The following is a 19031-nucleotide window of genomic DNA, read 5'->3' as shown; positions in this document are numbered from 1 at the left end:
CCAGGCGCAGTGCCCACCCCCTCCTTCAGGGTCTGTGAGCCAGCACAGGGTGTAGTGTGCTCGGTGGCCACCTGAGCCGCCCCCAGCCGTACTGCCTGGGACGCCCCCAGCCTCTCTGCCTGTGTCCTGCGGCTTTCTTCCTCTGGGGCCTGTGGTGAGCTGCTCTGCCCAGCCCAGTGGAGGAGACGGGTGGGCAGGCTTGGGGGAGAGCCTGGCTGGGAAAGTGCACCAACCCTTATCAGCCCTCTGTTATCCCAGGCGACCAGGGGACGGCTCCAACAGGCTGCGTCCCCCCACCCCCCTCGTCTGGGGCTGGGCCCAGATGTTTCTCCTCAGCCGGGACAGGGGACAGGTCCGCTGCCTTTCTCACAGGAGGGCGGCCTGGCTACCAGCTGGGTGAGGAGGCCCTGGCTCTCGTCTCTCCTCACCCTCCATTCCTCACGGAGGAGCTGCCTCCCTTATCATCAGGACCGGGAGGGGGTTGGGCTTAAAAGGAACTGGGCCCCTTTAAAACTGAAACTCCACGGTGCCCAGACGCTCCAGGGTATTTTCAGCCTGGGCCAGTGAAGAGACACGCAGCAGCCAGACTGGCACCAGGCACTCCTTCCCAGGGCCAGGCTGGGTTGCGGCCCCGCGGGACACAGGATTACCAGTGGTTACTGTCTAACTCCGGGAAGCGGAGCAAATTCAAGGCTAGCGCACCCAGTCTTGTCGGTGCACACACGCGTGTGGGTACGGATCGTGTGGGTACCGATTGCTCTGCAGGGTTTCCAGCCAATGTCGCAGCTCCACGTGGACCTCTGTGGACCTCGTAGCTTTAGAAAGTCGAGGTCTGTCACCTGTCACTTTAGCGGGCGCGTGCTGTTTTGTTACTCTTGTGCGTAGGTACTCTGCAGCTCTTCCCTAAAACAGTCTTCAGGTGGCCTCTGACTCCTCAAGGTCGTATAAACTGCATTCCCCACTTCCTGACTGTGTTTTCTAAGAAAGAACAAGGCATTTTCAAACTCTCGTTGCACAGCCCCAGGTTATTGTCTCAGAAGAGGCAGAACTGTCAGCGCGCTCGCTGCAGCTGTTTTGAAGGGGCCACTCTTCCCCATGGTGGTGGCACCTTGGTTTTACCATCGACACACACCTTTGCCAGTGGCCATGCAGTGGTGCCTTGCACTGTCCAGTGATCATCAGGGTCACACCTTTCTTCCCAGATGGAGACTCTGAGAGGGTCTCCTCCCTTGCCTTCTGTGGCTTTCTGGTGCTGACTGCGTAGATTTCACACTCTGGATGGGGGTTTCTCTGCATCCCCCTTGGTAGCTTTCCCTCTGCCAACTTTTCTTCAGATGAAAGCAGGAAGGCTCTGCTGGATGGACGCGAGGGTCCACAGGGAGAGGTTCTACAGCAGCTGAGCTCGTGGCTGGTCCTGTGCTACTCACAGAGACGTGAGGCCCAGCAGCAGAGACACAGTCTACAACACAGACCTGCCTTCTCCAAAGGCTGGGGCTTGAAATCAGCAAATAGTCATTGCACACCTGTCACGTGTGGGTGCTAAAAGTCCGGGAAGCCAAGGAGAAGGCCACAGTACCTCCTTCACCCAGAGGTCAGTCTGGTGAGAGGGACCGATGGGTCAGGGTTAGCAAAGCAGGTGCTGCATGAGAGGCTCCCTTGGGGTGGTCGTGATGACACTCTCCAGGAGATAGGTCCTTGAAGGCTTCCCAGAGCGGGCAGGGAGCTGGGTCTTGGAGGAGGAAGATCCGTGTAGGTGGCGGCAATGAGGACCACAGCGTTGGAGGTGGGAAGTACATGGTGTTCAGAAAGGCACAAGAGGCTCAGGATGGGAAGAGCCGGGGCCTGGTGTCAGATTGCCAGGGCTGAACCCCAGCCCCTCTGCAGCTCAGAGGCCTTGGCAACTCATCAGCCTCCCTGATCCCCACTCCCACTGTCCAAAGCCCAACGGCCAAAGCATTGGAAGAGCTGGTCTCCATCAAATGCCCAGTGTGGCCCGTAGTCTGCTCAGCAAGTGCTGCTGCCGTGAGGAGGTGTGACCTCGTAGGAAGGAGAGGGGACTGGGGCTCGTGGTCTAAAAGGTTGAGGGTGCCTTATCCCAAAGACTTGGGACCGGGTGTTTTTGATTTTTAATTTTTCCAGATTCTGGAATGTTTGCGTGTGCCTATCTTGAGAGATTTCAGGGATGAGACCCAAGTACAAACGTGAAATTCATTTGTTTCACAAGCACCTTATTCACATGGGCCAAAGAGAATTTCATGTGATCATTTTTAGAGTTCCTTTGTTTCAGCCGGGCACCATCACGTGAGGTCAGGTGTGGACTCTCCCCTCATGGTGTCAGGTCTGGTCGGTGTTGGAAAAGTTTTCCGTTTTGGAGCATGTCAGATTCCGGGTTTTCAGAGTCAAGATGCTGAGCTTGAGGAAGGTGACCAGGTGAAGACACGGCAGACTTACAGCTGAGAAAGACCATTTGGGCAGCAGAGGGGAGAATGGAAAAGCGGAAGAAGAGTGGAGCCAAGAAACCCCCCACAGTCGCAGGAGAGATAATGGCATCCTGAGGGTCAGTGGCCACAGTGAGGATGAGGAGACAGAGCAGAAATATAAATAAAGGACAGAAAGACAGGCTTGGTGACCGAGTAGGTGTGAGGAGCCAGGGAGACAGGATCTGATGTTTCCCAGTTGCTGTCCCCAAATCTGCTTGTGAGCTTGGCCACGTCCTACAGACCCAGCACCCTCGACCTCTCCGGATGGGCCTGTCATCGCGGCTCCTCACGGCTCCCAGGGACAGACTTCCTGAGGTTGAGGAGAGTGTGGGGACAAACACAAGGCCCCTTGTTTCCAGAGCGGGATGGAGGATGCACCTCTCCCCAGGGAAATGAGCTCAGCTTTCCGCATGCTCCCCGCCTAACGAAACCCGGAGCCTGAGACTTAGCCCCTGCTCCAGGACCCTCGCTGACTGCCACTCTCAGGCCCACGTCCGCCCGGAGAGGGGCGGCTCCAGGAGGGGCGTGTTTGGCAAAGAGGAAATGGCTCCAACCAGATATCGCTTTGTTTGTTTTCCCTGTGAAAAGAAAAGAGACCATTTTTCCTCTCTTATTTATTTTTTTTAGGGACCAGGCAGATATTTTTAATTCCTCTGGTTCCCTGCTGTCTACAGGTGCTTCCTATGTGCTGCTGTCGGGCAGGACAGAGCCCATGACATAACCGCTCTGCTCCTGAGATTTCCAAAACCCCAGCTGTGCCTGTGGGTGCCGTCTCAGATCCCCTGGCTGGGCATGAATGTGCTACTCCTCCACAGCCTGTCACCCGTGGAGGAGACAGGGCTGGTTCCCCCTAACAGAGTGACAGGAGGCCCCGGGGGCAGTTTGGAAAGGAGGAGCTCTCCTGTGCAGCAGTGCCCTGTGGTTGCTGACTCCCCAGGGATTGTGGCCCTCATGGCCCATCAGAAGCATCATCTTTGCTTCTGATCCAGCGGACAGCAATCCCTTCTCCACCCAGTGGGGGCAGCCCCGCAGGACAGGCTGGGAGACGGGCATTGAGAAGATGGAATGCTTGTTCATTAAAAAAAAAAAAAGTTTTACGTAAGCAAAAACTAGGGAGAACAGTGTGTTCTCCATGCACCCAGAGAAGCCCATTATGGGAAATCCTTTCGTAAAGTGAAGAGACTATTAGTAAAACAGCAGTAATCCCTCCCAATTTATTTGTTTACAGTCTGTGTGGATTTATGGAGCCTCGTGTCTGTCTTCTAGAAGGAGTGGAGCAAATATTTACGGAGCACTCTTATTGCACAGCTTGTCTTGAAAGCCTCGTGGGCATTCCGTGAGCTGGTCATTCTGACTCATTCTGCTGATTCGGAAACTACCATTAAGGGGTCTCGAGGCTGGCCAGGGGTAGAGGATGCTAACCCAGGTCCTCCCACCCCGCCTGAGTCCTGTGTTAAGATCTGATACTCCTTAGACTTCAGTGAGATGTGGTAGTACTTTTGCTGTTATTTGATACTAAGAACAATGATATAATGATGTGCATAAAATAATTAGAAATAAATTCATATAGTGAACCAGAATTGTCCACCTGGAGTTGTCCAGAGAATGGTAGGGTAGGATCAAAGCATTCTTCCCAGAAACCAGGAGCAGCAGACAGGGGCCCTGGGGATGGAACACGGCAGGCAACACCACCCATCCCACTCAGATTCTCTTGTTTTTAAAACATTGAGCTGATTTTTAAAAAAACAAACAGATTAAACTTAAAATCTTCTGTGGAAACATCAGAGCATTTCATGATGCTGGACCTTGAACCATCTTTGGAAAAATGACCCACTGTGCACATGCCAGTAGTGGGCTGGGGCTGGGGGGCAGTAGCACCCTCCTCCCGTAGGTGGACTCAGGTCAGCACCCACCCACTCTCTCACCTCACCCGCCTGGCCTCTGAGGACTGGAGTTGGCAATGCGTCCCCCATGACGGCCAAGAGGGGGAGAAGACAGCTGCACAGGTACCCCATCCGAGCAGACCCTGCCCCGTCCACTCCGAGGGCTCGCGGCTCCCAGGTGTCGAGCTGCGTTCCCAGAATGGCAGCTTCTGTTCAGAACTTACACCACTGACACGTGGAGTGGAACCGTGACTCCTGGGGACACAGGCTGGGAACTGTCCAGTTATGAGTCCACACAGACCTGTCCAAGAAAACCAGGGGTACGGGGCCTGGTGGAAATCGCCTGTGTGCCCGACTCCTCAGTTTATGGTGAGGTGCAAGAGGCTCTTTGGGCTTCAGGTTGGTCATTTTCTGGGGCAGAGAGCAGTAGGGCTTGGAGAAGGGACTGTGATTTGGAATTGGCCACTGCAAGTGGGGCCAGCTGCCCTGGACTTTCATGAGCCTCAAACTTCCTAACAGAGCTTCAGGCTGCATAGATTTAAATTTAGCTTTTGTAGGGCCTGGGCTGTGGCTCAGAGGTAGAGCACTTGCCTCCATGCGTGAGGTAATGGGTTCGATCCTGGGCACCCCATCAAAAAATAAATAAATAAAATAAAGCTACTGTGTCCATCTACAACTAAAAAATATTTTAAAAAATCTTTGTAGAATTATTAGTGACTCTCCACCTCCCTTATGGGCATGCCTGCCTTCTCCCCAGGCCCCTGGGACTTGGTCTTGAGGTCTTGACATTTTGAGAAGGTTGACAACTCACTGCTTGGGGTTTTCCAAGAGTTTGCCCCTGCTCCAGCCAGGCTTTCCCAAAGCAGTTGGAGAGCAAAGCTTGAAACTCTCATTTCAGCTTTTCTTTACTTGATATTTTTCATATGGTCATATATCTTAGCAACTTGCCTTATAAATCAGCTCTTCCTTGTAGAGTAGAAGAAGGAGACAGGGGAGAGAGGAGGGAGGGAAGGGAGGTCCTGGAGTGTGAGAGTGACCGGATCACGTGCTGTGCCTGTGGGAGTACGTGAAGGTACCCCCTTATTCTATGTAATTGATGCACCCGCAAAAAATAAAGTCACACTACAACTGAGAACCCAGGAGAAGATATTTGTAAAGAGCCAAGGTCTCTATATAGAACATATAACGAACTCTTAAAATTGGAAAGAGTAAAAAGCCCATAAACCTGAGAGAGAAAAGAGAGCAAAAGATAAGTAGCTGACTCACAAAAAGATGTAAAATCATCTTCAATCATTTGGAAAGGTTTCACTTACAACAAGACAAAACTAGACCCGCCCTGAGGCGCCATTTCTTCAGACTTTCCAGGCTGGAAAGACGTTAGATACCGTTCAACACACTCTCCGCCAGGTGGTGGGGCCACCGGCTGGCTCACACGTGGCTGGGGACGTGCAGAATGGCACCACCTCCATGGCAGGGCATCAGTCACACCCACCAAGTGGGCACACACCTGTGCTGGTGGACCTCACAAGCCCACCTGAGAGAACTTGCCTGAGAGCTGCACTTCTGTCAGTCTGAACATACAGGTGCATGTCCATCAGTCTGGACATACCGGTGCACATGATTAGTCATGGCAGTGCATGTGTAACTGTGACGTACTGCAAAATGGGCTCAGTGTCCGCATGTCAGAGAGGAGAGGTGTGCACTGTGGTCCACCCCCACAGCAGGTCACCATGCGGTGGTGGGAGGAATCCCTCTGGACTGGCATGGATTGCTTTCTAATGTAAGTGGAGCAAAATCTTAAAGGCTTTCTGTAGCGTGTTTCGTGAACGTGTAGATCCAAGAACTCAGAAACTGGTCAAAAATGAAACAAAAATAGGCCGATCAGCTCCAGCTTACTCACACACACACAAAAACTTTCAAGTACCCGAGGTGTAACTCAGTTGTAGTCTGACTTTTATTTTCTACGCGTGCATTACAGTTATACATAAGAGTGGGATTCCCTCCCATGTTCACAGGCACGCAGCGTGATCGGTCACTCTCCCCTCCAGCTGCGTCCCAGAGAGCTCCGTCCCGGCCCTGCCACCACCTATGCTACACACTTAGGCACCCAGGTGCACACCCGGGTTCTCAGGGGCTGCTTCTTTGTAGATCTCCATGCCCCTCTCCGCAGCCTACTATTCTCACCACAACTTGGTGAAATCGGAGCGTGTCATTCAGTCTTCTTCAGAGTTAAAATGGCCCACTGGGTGGATATAGGGCAAGCCGTTTCCCTTTACCGGCTCTTCACTCTCTCCTGGGCCCTGCTGCTGTAAACAGCTGCCCACGGCCTCCTGCTCTTGAACTTAGAAGCCTGAGGGGCAGGGCGGGAGCTGGGCCCAAGGGTTTGTGTAATCTCATTTCACAGATGCTGCCCGGTCACTTTCCCAGAAGGCTGCACCACTCACCTCTCCTCCAGCAGGATCTGAGGTGCTTCCTGGCTCCCAGGACTCTGCCCCGACACCCTCCTTCCTCTGACCCCCTCCCCTCTCCCTCCCTGCTTCCCTTGGCCCCCTCCCTCATTCCCCTGCCCCCCTCCTCCCTTCTGATAAGTACAAAGAGAAATTATGTGAACTTGCGTTTCCCTGACAACTTTTCATGTTGGCTCTTTTCTGGATGGTGCATGTCCTCTGTGGTGTACTGTCCGTGTCATGCTGCACTTGACAGCTGCGACCTCTGCTCCATCTGCTACAAGCACTTCCAGAGCTGCTATTTCCTCTTCATTTCATTTTCACTGTGAAAAAAAGTGCTTCATTTCCACCAAAAAAAGTTTTACATTTTTTAATAGATAGACATTGGGGGGGGGGACGCTAAATAACTTCTAGAATTCTGTCTTGGTTAAAAAGGGAAACATTGCATTTTTTATTTTTTAAAAAATGCTTATTGGTGCATTCTAATTGCATGCGATGGTGGATCTGCTGCTGCGTGCTGGCCGCTGGCCGTGCACACAACAGGACAACCTGATCTGGTCCATTTGTTTCCGTACCTCTGCTTCCCATCCTTGCTCCCTCCCTCTGGTCCCTGCCTTCCACTGGTCTCCCTTGGACTGGGAAGTGTTTTACTTAACACTCTCCTTCTACACTCTGTTGTCACATGCTGTGTTCCCTAAGAACCTCAGTCTGTCTTCAAAATGTCACAAACTCTGGAGCCCGGTGTGGGAGGTCAGCAGTCCCTCAGGTCCCCTGACCCCGGACCATCCTCTGGGCAGCTCCTGCCCTGACACAGTCCGGAATGCCTGTCCCCCGCTCCCAGTCTCCGGTGTCTCTCCCGTTCCCTGCCACCCACCCCCATTTGCTCCTTAAATGGAAGTTTTCCTTCCATTTTCCCTGCTCTCTTCCATGTGTTGCCCTCTCATGGCCCTGCTCTGGGACCTCCCAGAGTGGCAGATCCTTCCTAGTGGCCTCACCGGGTGGCGCACTCTTCCCTGAACCCCCAGCCCTCTCTCCACAGGAGGCTGCATCGCCGTGGGGCTGGCTGGGACTCCCCTTTGCAATCTTGGTTTGGCGTGGTGAGAACTCAGGACCAGTGTCTTCCCTCAAGATCCCCGCCACACGAGCCCTGAAGGGTGGATTCCAAGTTCCCGGGCTTTGTGTTGAGCAGCAGGGTTTGCTGAGTGTGTGTTACACTGAACAGCCACCTGTGCCCTCCCGTTGGATTCTCATATGGTCTGTGGGGCTAAGCGGTATGTCCCCACTGCACAGGTGAGGTTGCCTGCCCACGGTCACATAAGGAGTAGAGGGAGCCACAAATCAGACTCTGCCCCAGAGCACATCCTGTCTCTCCCCCTCTCCCCAGTCCTCCCCCCTGGGCTCTGACAGCACATTGGTGTTCCTGCAGCTGCTTGGCCAGGACCCCTCACAGATTCGTCCTCATGTGCTTGTATTGGGTCCCCCTTTGCTTCTGTCAGCTTCCACGGAGCAGGGGCCATGGCTTAATTTCTCTGTAACCCCAACCGAGAGGCTCACTCAAGATTCCTAGAGATCTCAAATCTTAAATGTCACTTGCACAACTATGAACCGGTAGAAGGCCTGCTTAAGTCAGGGTTATTAGCAGGTTCTAACCCCAGCCTAGCCAGTGCCCAGCCATACTAAGTAAAATCAGTGTGAAAGAGAACAACAAATGGGGGGGGGGGCGTGTAATATTGTTTTAAGGCATTTCTGTGCACATTATCTCACTCATAGTCATAATGATCTTCTGTGGTGGACACATCCTCATGTTACAAAGGAGGAAAATAAGTCCAAAGGAGACTATTACCTTACCAAGTCCCTGCTAGGGAGGCAGATCCAGGACATGCTTTGGCACACGCTAGCACGCACGCGCGCACACACACACACACACACACACACCAGCCTGTGCCCCAGAGTCAGGGTGGCTGCAGACAGGCAGTGCGGGCCAATCTGGCCTCATGGCCAGCAGTGTGCTAACCTTGGGTGGACGTGAGCACCACTTCTGCCTTCTGCTTTCTGTGGGGATCCAGAAGGTCCTTTTGCAACTTCAGATCCTTTCTGTATGAGGCCAACTAGAAGCCACAAAGAGAGGAGCCTCCTGTCCTAGGTAAGCCACAGCAGCCACCGTCCCAGGCTCTCTGGAGTCCACTCAGGAGGGTAGGCTGAGGCAATGGGAAAAGTACTGCCTGGGCTGTGCCCGGCTCCACTATGGATTAAAAAAAATGTGGGGCATCTGCTCAAATACCTGCCCAAGGAGCAGAGGGAGTGTAGGACAGGTTCTTTGTGTCTTGGATCTGTGAGCCCTGCTGCTTGGTTAATCAGTGCTCACTCCTAGGAGGACCTTCTTGGGTTTCCTCCGAGGAATACAATGTGCGGATTGGTCTGTGGCACCTTGTACACTAACCTCTGCTCGGAGCCTGGTAACCGGGACCAGAATCGCCCACCCGGGGGTCGGTGGAAAGCCCTCCCTGGAGGACTCATACACTCATTACCGCTCCGCCCCCTGCGTGGATCCCGCCTGCTGCAGAACCAGAGCTCTCGGCAGAGCTGTGCCCTGGTGTAGCGCACTGCAAAAACGTAACAGGAAAGTAAGCAAATCTTCATCCCTCTTCGCATGACTTATGATAAAAAGGGAGTGAAGGTTACTCTGCCCTCCTGGGCAGCAGCAAGGTCCATAGGGCTGGGAGGTGGTGGAGAGTCCCACCTAGCACTCTCCGGGTCCCCCTGTGCTCCCCCATTCACTTCCCGTTACCATAGCTCTTCCTGGCCTTGCATCCTACAAGGGTTCTGATGTCCCTCTGCTGGTCCCACCCACCTTTTCCAGGTGCCCCTGGAGGCCCCTAGACAATTTGAGCCTCCCTCCTGCCTTCTGGAAGCTCCTTTCCAAAACAGTTACTGAGCCCAGCTCGCTATTTGTGGTGGAAGGCCCCACAGGCTGCCCGTGGTTCTGGAGAGACTCCATTCTTAGGCTCTGGCCCAGACGCGCCGTCCTGTGCTTGCCGCAGCCTCCAGGTTGTGAGTTCCTCGATGCCAAGCGCCTGCCAACCCGCTGCTCTGCGCATTCCTCCAGGGCAAGTCCCTTGTGAAAATAACTTGGCCGTGGCAGACCTCTCCCATCTCCTGCAATTGTTTTGTTTTGTTCAATTTTTTAAAAAAATGTAGATGGATACAATACCTTTATTTTATTTACTTATCTATTTTTATGTGGTGCTAAGGATTAAACCAGGGCCTCACACATGCTAGGCAAGCCCGTCTGCTGAGCCACGTCTCCAGCTGCCACCCCCACCCCGCAATTCTTTAGGGCCAAACTTGCACCCGCCTAGCATCCCCATGAAGAGTAACCCTACTGAGTGCCAGTGGGCATCTTAGACCTCCACACATGGCTGAAGTCAGGGAAGGTAGCTGGGCGCAGGGCCCTGTGCTGGACCGGCCCCAGGTTGCTCTAGGCTCCCTAACAGTCCTGCTGGAGAAGTGCTACTCCAGACCTGCTTCACAAGGCCGGCGGCTCAGAGGCTCTGTGAGCTGGGGTGTGTTGCCTGAGATCACACAGGATTTGAGTAAGCAGTCAAACACCATCTCTTGGCATCTGCGACCCAAGAGGGTGGTGTTACCCGCATCTCAGAGACTCTAAGCAGTTAGGTCAGTTGCCCAAGATCCCACAGCCCAGAGACTGGAGAGTGGGATGCACAACTGGGCTTGTCAAGCCCCCATTCTGTCCTCTCTCTCTGTGTTGCTGCAGGAGCCAGGGACTGGACAGGAACGGCAGAGGAGGCCTGCTCGTGGCAGCTGCCTAAGGGTGCCCTCCTGCCCGGGCCCTGGGCTCCTGGGGCTAGCACATAACAAGACGAAGTACATGTCAGCCTTTGTATTTGAACTGTATCAGTGCTTCAACAAATTGTTCAGCCACCTTTACAGGATAAGGTTGACGCTCAATACGATTAACCTGCTTTTGTGCCCAGCTCAGGGAGTGCTGACTCGGGTGCAGTCACGCCCACCACTCCTGCACCAGGCCACATTCCAGGTGCTGAGCCTTTCCCTCATGCCGAGTTCCTCCTGCCCCTGCGGTTGATTCCCCACCTGGACCCAACCCAGGCCCTGGCAATCAGTGACCCGCTCTGATCACTTTTTAAGGGTAGGAAGTAAATGAAATCATGCAGGTAGTCTTGGTGGTGACTCCTTCCACTTGCCATAAAACTTTCGGGGTTCGCCTGTGTGGGTGGGCCAGCCTCTGCCCTTTCACTCTGCATGGTGACATAACACAGTCGGCCCGTCCACTCGGAGAGGTGTTCCTAGACCTGGGCTAGGAGTCATGATGCTTTCCTGAAGATTTGCACACGGGTCTTCCTGTGCACATGCACTTTCCCTTCTTTGGGTAAACACCTACGAGTGCAATTGTGAAGTCCTTTGGAGGATGTATGTTTAGCTTCATGAGAAGCTGCCAGAATATTTTTCAAACTGGCTACACATTTATCACTTCCGGAGCAATGCCTTGCCGTGGGCCAGGCAGCGGACTGGGGATGGGGATGTGGCTAACATAGTCAGTGCTCAGGGCTTCTGTAGGAAGAAACCTTGCAGACTGGGGACATGGTAAGTGCTCTCTGAGTTCCAGCAGCACAGGGCCTCCGTCTTCAGTTCCCCAACACCCCCGGTCTCAGCTGGCCAAGGCTTTTGTGCAAACTCCACTTGGGGTACTCTCAGCCACCTTAATCCCCTAACACACACACACACACACACACACACGCGTGCGCACACACACACACGCTCACTTGGCCGGGGTCACGCCTACTTGTCTCAGTGTAAATGTCACATCTTGGGATCAGGCTCCCTTCTCCTGTGATCTAGTCCTTTTCCTCCATGGCATTTGTTGTTCTAATAAATAATAAACTGGAGTTAAAGTGGCAGTGGTTGGAAGCAGACCTTCCCGGAGGGACTGTGATTGGTAGGAAAGGGCCTGGTGCAGGCACGGGGTCCAGGAAGGAGTGGCTGAGTCAGAGGAGTGCTGAGACACCAAGAGGGGCAGCTGTTCTGCTGAGTGGGGCGGTGCCCAGGGGCACGGGCCCCTCAGGGTTTGCTGGAAGGATCGGCAGCTCTGCTCAGGTGGGCATTCCCCAGGCCGTGTTCTTTGGGCAGCCAGGCTCCCAGGGGCTCCTTCTGTGGTGCTGTACAGTGTCTGTGAAGGCAGCTAAACAGGTTTGTGAACTTGATAACTTATAAAAACTCGGGATTTCATTCTTCTGATGTTATTTAAACCCAGTTATTTTCTTCTGCTTCCAAATTAGAAGCTTCCATGTGCAATTAATTCCAAGTACAATCGCGAAAGTAAATGGTGCCTATGAAGAAGTTTCTTCACATCTGCCAATAATCTAATGACTCTATGATTTCAAAACATTGGAAAAGCCCGGTGTGGGCGTGCACGCCTATAACCCTAGCTACTGGGGAAGCCAAGGCAGGAGGATCGCAAGTTCAAGGCCAGCCTGGGCAACTTAGCAAGAGCTGGGGATGTAGCTCAGTGGTAGACTGCTTGCCCGGAATGTACCAGGCCCTGAGTTCAATCCCCATCCCTGGAAAAAATAATGTGGAAAAGCCTTGACCTAGGAGGTTAGGGCTTCTGGAATTTTCAAGGGATGGTCAGTTTGATCACATGGCCATATTCTAGGCCATGTGCAGTACATACTGATCAAGTGGAAAACCTTCTTTTTTTTACTCACTTCCTGCTCACATTGCCTCAGCGACATGAAGCAGGCCTCAGCTGTGCCCTGGGCATCTTTCCCTGCCTGACCTGTCCCCTCCAGGTCAGCACATATGCAGCCGCAGAGCCAGATGCCCCGTGGCCCTTGCCCGGCTCCTCCTGACGCTGCTCCTGAAAGTCCTCATTCATGGCACAGACCCCGAGGCCTGAGCGAACTCTCCTGCCACCACTCATTCTGTAGGCTTTGGAGAAACACCCACCTTCTCTTGCCTCAGCTTCCTCAGTTGAGTGGGGTGCCTCGGTGACTCTCCCTTGGGTGCAGTTGTGTGAATCAGGTGAGACCACCCACCCGGGGCAGGCACATGGCGGGTGCTCAGGACGTTAGCTCCTGGGATCATGTGACCTCCACCCTCAGGTCACATGATGACACTAACGTCTCCCCTCCTGCCCCTGTCCACCTGCTCTGTGGCCTTCACACCCTGCTAGTGTTCAGCCTCTTCCACCTGTAACATGGCCAAGATTCCACCCTGGGCTGCTCTCGTCCCCCTGCAGGGCATCATGCGAGCCTCTCCAGGGCAGGCACCCGAGGGCCCCCTGTCCTGAGGGCCTCCCCACTGACAGTCCAGCTCCAGAGCTGCTCTGCAGGCAGCCGGGAGGGAGGGCTGAACCAGGAGAGGCCACGGCGGACTGGGAGGCAGGCCCGGCCTGGAGGCTTGTTGTAATCCCAGAAGGCAGGCCTCCCGTGGCCTGAAGGACTCACTGTCCCCGGGGGCTCCTGCTCAGGCAGCAGGAGTGACCCCCAGCCCAGGGTGTTTGAGCAGGTGGCCCTGGCTCACCAGGTGTGCTACTGAACTGACCAGCGTGAGAGTGCACAGGTAGGGGTTTCTGGACACACTGTGGAGACAGAGGAATTGCACGTTCACTGCAGGTGCAGTTGAGGGGACCCGTCCCGATCACATGTACCTCTGTCCTGGGGCACCCCTCCCCACTCTTCCCCTTTGCCCTCAGCCACAAGAACCCCACAGTCCAAGAGCCACTGGCCACCAGGCTGAAGCTGTCCTGCTTCTGCCTCTGTGCTCTCTGGCGAGAGGAGGAATTTCAGAGATGTGGCCCAGGAGGCCTGGAGCCTGCGGCCTCTCCTCAGCCACCCCGCCCACCTCCTCTGCCAGCAGATCCAGCCCCGTGGCTCAGGGCGATGAGGCTGCCATGGATCCAGGCTTCCAGCACAGGCCTTGAAGCAGGGGACCACCCTGGATTGTGTGGGTGGCCCTCGTGATCACAGGGGCCTCAGAGTGCAGGAGATGGCAGGAGAGTCAGGGTCAGAGGGAGGGAGGGAGGTCAGAGAGACTGGCCACTGCTGCTGGCTTGGAGCCTGGAGGAAGAGGCCAGAAAGCCACCAATGCAGGTGCTCCTCGAAGTCCAAGGCCACAGGGCTCCTCCCAGAGCCTCCGAGGAGCATGCCCTGGGACGACTTGGTGCAGAGATATGTCCTGAATCTGTGACCTCCTGAACCGTCCGATGCTAAGTTGCAGCGTGCAAGCCCTAAGGGGCGGTCACTTGTTACAGCAGCCACGGGCACTGATACCTCAGGCCACTCTGAGCTCCGGGAACAGTGCAGCGGGGAAGAAGAGGCCGTCCCTGCTCCTCTCTGGCACCCACCCTCCTGATAGAGGCTGGAGAGATGGTGCTGGGCACCACTGCCCACCACCAGGGAGGTCACGAGGGGGAGGGGAGGAGGAGCAGACCCAATGGAGGCTGCTGTGATCTGGAGCCACGGGTGAAAGGCACCGTGGGAGCTCCCGATCTGGCCAGAGGCGCCACGCGGCTTCCAGGAGGAAGGGGCCTCAGAGTGCAGGAGATGGCAGGAGAGTCAGGGTCAGAGGAAGGGAGGTCAGAGAGACTGGCCACGCTGGCTGGGAAGCTGTCCAGAGCCGGCCCCAGGCCAGCGTGCCACGTGGGGGAAGAAGCTCCAAAGCCTGGAGCAAGGCTCCCAGGCCTGAGAGGCAAGATGAGGCTGGGGAGGACAACAGTCTGAGTGCGGAGGCCTCCAAAGTCATTGGAGGGTTTTCAGCAAAAGAGCGCAGCCGTCGGGGTTATCTGCAGCACTCTCTGGCTGCAGTGTGGGGACTGGGCAGGCTGGGGACAGGGCTGGCAGGCATGAGGCAGGGAGGCCCATTTGGAGGCCACAGTCCTTGTTACAGAAGAGGAAGATCAAGCAGAAGCTAAAATGTGGCAAGCACACTGGCTCCAGAGGGCAGGCCCTCTGAGCTGAGCTTCCGCTGGCCTGGTCCAGGGAGCTGGAAGCTGCATTGGGAAGGAGTGGGCAGAGGCCAGGAAGTGAAGAGCGGCCGGTCGCTTCTGGGGTGAGGGCAAGGAGGGAGCCTCTGGCAAGGGCTTGAGGTCCAGGAGACCCCGCTCTAGATGTGCAGCTCCCTGTTGCTGTGGGGGCTCAGCACGAGCGCTGCCTGCCACCCACAGACCCTTTCGCTGTGGGCCTTTCTAAGGGGAGGAGCAAGAATCCAGAGCCAGCCTGTGGCCCACCTTCGGAGGGGCGGGAAGAGCTGCAGACCTGCAGTTGACTGAGTCAGCCATTCAGAGGGTGTTAGAGTCCCCCCACCAGCCAGGCCGGGGCCATCTAGGGGCTTGAGAGCAGGGCAGGTGCCTCCCACCTGCAGGTGCCCCGGTCTGATGGGCCTAGAGGGGAATGGAGAACAAGGAGTCAGCAGAGGCTGAAGGCTGGGCCCAGCGGTGACCCTGAGCACACGGCTCTGTCTGTGAATGAGTCAATATCTGAAGGATGGCTTTGGGTGGAGACTGGTGCTGACACTCTGTTGACCTCAGGGGTCTGAGAAACTGAAGAGGATGGTAGCCTAGCCTGGCATGGGGTCAGAGGAGCTAGAGATCATTAATAGGACTCAAAGGGTCAGTGCCATGGAGACATTAACGGGACTTGCTATAGGTTGGGTCTGCAGAATCCCTTCAGGCCTGTGTGGTCCCCTGCTTCGGTCCCCAGCCTGGCACCCTTGGGAGACGGCAGACTTTAAGAGGGGGGCCTAGGGGAGGTACTTAGGTCACAGGGAGGTGTGCCCTTGAAAGTGCCCTTGAAGGGACTGTGGGGCCCAGTGTGGTCCTCCTCTTTTGTCCTGGGCCACAAGGTGAGCCAGCTGGCCCTGGACTTCCTCCACAGACCCAGAAGCAATGGCACCAATTGTGAACCGTAACCCCCAAACCGCGAGCTCAGATACACCCTTCTCACTGTCAGTTGATTATCTCAAGTGTTCACCCGGTAATGGAGGCTGACGAGCCCAGGCCGCGAGGGCCATTTAGGAGGAAAGACTGACCAGAATGGGTGACTGAATGGGTAGGAATAGGCAGAGTCAAGATCCACCTGCGTTTCCAGCTCGGGCTTCTGCAGGATGCGGAGAAAAGGAGCCCAGGCGAGAGCAGGGCTGGAAGGAGAGAGGAGAGAGGTGGCAAGTCACAGGAGGTGAGCTCAGAGCAGGCGGTGGACGCAGCAGAGGGCCAGGCAGACCCAAAAGCACCTGCTGGGGATCCTTGGAGTCAGAGGAGCCCATGGTTGAACCTGGGCCATGCTACAAGGTGGGAGAGCCTGAAGACTGGCGGGTGTGAAGGCTGCAGAGGAGGTGGGCGGGGTGGCTGAGGAACAGACTGAAATGCCCCTCGGAGCCAACCCTCCCCCACCCCGGCCTTCTGCGGTGCAGCCTCAGGGACGGCTGTCCCCGGGACTTCCCGTGTCCTGAGTGGGCACTTGAGGTGTGAGCAGGTACCGAGGAGACCGAGCGCTGGCTGTGAGGACTGCCTCTGAGGACTCGTCATCACTGCCTCTGTGGCGCTCCCTGACCACCAGGCTCTCCAGCCCAGAAGTCCCCAGGGACCCAGCCAGACATCAGGACCCATCCCCTCTGTCCCTTACTCCCACCCCTGAGCCCTCCTCCCACCCCACCCTGTGACAGGCCTGGTCCACTCACTGTCACCTCTCCACTGAACCTTTCCAGGACCTGCCTCCTCTCAGCTGGACCTTGCCAGGGCCTGCCTCCTGGCTCTGCTTCTACCCGTCCATGCTCCACAGAGGCCTGTCAGTGGCAGGTCAGTCCCTCCTTGGGACCCCGAGTGGCACCCCACCACTCAGCAGGAGGCACCACGCTTGCCCTGCTGCTGCCCCAGACTGCCCGCCCTTCCTCTCCAGTCCCCTCTGGTGCACAGCCTGGCCTGCTCCACTACTCTGTCCCTGTCCCTCAACCTGGGTTCCCATCTGTGTTTTTTTTTTTAATATTTGTTTTTTAGTTGTCAGTGGACACAGTATCTTTATTTCATGTTTTTTATGTGGCGCTAAGGCTCGAACCCAGTGCCTCACATGTGCTAGGCGAGCACTCTACCACTGAGCCACAACCCCAGCCCCATCTGTGTTTCTGTTCAGAATAATGTTCCTCCCGTCTTGTCCCTGACTGGGATCCATCCATCAACCCTGGATGGCTGGGATCCCCCCTCCTCAGTGCTGTCTGCCTGCGCTCCGAGCAGAGGTGCCCATTCGACGTTCTCAGGGCCTTGGCACAGGCCTGGCTGACCACTGGAGGTCGACTGCGGGAGGGAAGGACTGCTGTCTTGCTCAGCGTCAGCCCCAGAGGCTAGAACAGTACAAGAGGCGGTTAGGATCAGTCTCGGAGGAAAGCCGGGGGTGGGTGCCGCGCGCCTGGCGAGGAGGGAGCTGGGCCCCGGAGCCAGGCCCAGGCGTCCCTGTGCCAGTACTTACTAACCTAAAGAGCAAGGTGCTCGGCCCCTCTGCCAGTCTCCCTGCTAGAAGTGGTCAGCCTCACGGGGACACGCCCACTGTAGCCGCAGGTGCTCTGGGTCAGCAGGTAGGGCGAGGGGCTACGAGGTCCAGTCCAGGGGCCTTCCCGTCATCCTGCAATGGCGGTGCTCAATCCTGGATGGCTGGGGAGTAGAGGGAAGGGAAGAGTTAAAGGATCAGCAGCATGCCAACGAGAGACCACTGAAGGGACAACGGGGTGCCTCTTAGGTGATGGCTGGCGTCTCGGAGGGGTGGCCCCCCACAAGGCTGTCTTCGGCTCTGCCGTCCTGCAGGATGGAGGGGGCGAGCCGCCATCTGCCCTCGAGGCCCTGGTCCTCTGGCCTGTTCTCCTGAGCAAGAGAACCTTCCTTCTGGCCAAGAGCAAGGGCTCCTTGGCCAGGCAGAGCCTCTCGTTTCCCTAAGCCGAGGCCCAAGGCTGTGGGGCACTTGGACCCTGGAGGAGGAGGGGGAGGAGCAGCAGAGGCAGACGAAGGAGAGCCCACTCTGGCTCCACAAAGGCTGCCCTGTGTGGACGGTCAGCAGCTTCCAAACCGTGTTTCCTCCACATGGCAACCATGGGAGAGGTCCACGCAGTCCAGCCACAGCGCTCCTCGGTTCCTTCAGAAGAACGTGCCAAAGGAATGGAAAGAAAACACCAGAGGTGACTTTCTTCTGGCCTTGGCACAGCCGGACAGCACCCGCAGCCGTCTGTCTAAACTGGCGGGTGGGCATGGTGACAGGAAGGCTTAGCAGGCACATCAGGTCCCGGAGGATGGAGGGAAGGCCACAGTCTGCGGAGGCCAGGGAGGACGAAGGCAGGACAGGGAGAAGTGTCCAAGACGCTGTGTTGCCAGGGGTGAGCTGAGGGTGTCCTTGGCCTCCGGAGCCGGTGCCCAGGCCCCGACGCTGGCAGACCAGGTGGGAGGCAGGAGGGGAAGGGACCAGCCTTGGTGAGCACCTCCCACCTCAGGCCCTTGCCCGGTTCCTTGTGGGCCAGGAAAGGACATGCAATGCCAGGGAGCCCAAGGGGTCTCAGGAAAGCCTGGGAGTAGACGGGGACGCTGAGTCCTTCCCAGAACTAAGACCACAGTTCAGGTGAGAGTGTGGCTTTCCCCAGCAGCTCAGGGCTGAGAGGGAGCTGGCCAGGGGCAGAGCTGGACGGGGAGGTTACTGGTCTGCTGCAGAATTGCCCGGCAGAAATGCAGGCAGAGCCTCAGGCAGACTGAGCCGCCAGCCCCGTCCATCCCCAAGACCATGCCTCCTCCCCTGCACCTGGCTCCCGGAGGCTGATGACAATTTGGAGCTCACATAGCACCTTTTCAGCTTCCAGGGCAATTCCCCCAGCTCCACCTCTTAACGGGCGTCCATTGCTGTCTTATCAGGTGTTGGGACAAACATTTATTCCCCTCGGCTTCTCCTGTGTGACTCTGGCTAAGTTACTTGTTCTCTCTGGGCTCTCATGTGCCCAGTGGGCAGCAGGCAGCGATCATGCACAGCATGATGGCAGGTGTCTGGGCTTGCCGGACCCAAGAGCTCTGACGTCCTGGAGTCTAAGACCGACTCCCTGGGCCCCAGGAAGACACATAGAGGGGCTAGTCTTCCCTGCGACCCAGCTCTTCAGCTCTAAATGCACCCAGAGCCTTACGGTGCTGCTGCTGAGCCCCTGCCAAGCCCGGTTTCCAGACA

General features: G+C 56.2%; 1 protein-coding gene across 7 annotated transcripts in view; it reads left to right on the top strand.

Annotated features, from left to right (window-relative positions):
- The window catches only part of RCSD1 (RCSD domain containing 1), a 53047-nt gene that overhangs the window by 15997 nt on the left and 18019 nt on the right, over positions 1-19031 (top strand). Inside the window, exon 1 of one of the 7 annotated variants that reach the window (XM_081297299.1) lies at positions 18046-18201. The exons of 5 other annotated variants lie outside the window; for them this stretch is intronic. In XM_081297299.1, the coding sequence (XP_081153425.1) occupies positions 18076-18201 (126 nt within the window). In that variant the 5' untranslated portion in view covers positions 18046-18075. Of the gene's footprint in view, positions 1-18045; positions 18202-19031 lie in introns of those variants that run through there. One more of the 7 variants, XM_081297297.1, reaches the window with a different exon arrangement.

The sequence above is a fragment of the Spermophilus citellus genome (genome assembly GCF_964194105.1).
Source record: "Spermophilus citellus genome assembly, chromosome: 6".
In the NCBI taxonomy this organism is placed as follows: domain Eukaryota; kingdom Metazoa; phylum Chordata; class Mammalia; order Rodentia; family Sciuridae; genus Spermophilus; species Spermophilus citellus.
The sequence above is the reverse complement of the archived record's forward strand: the minus strand, read 5'-3'. Positions and strand labels throughout refer to the sequence as shown.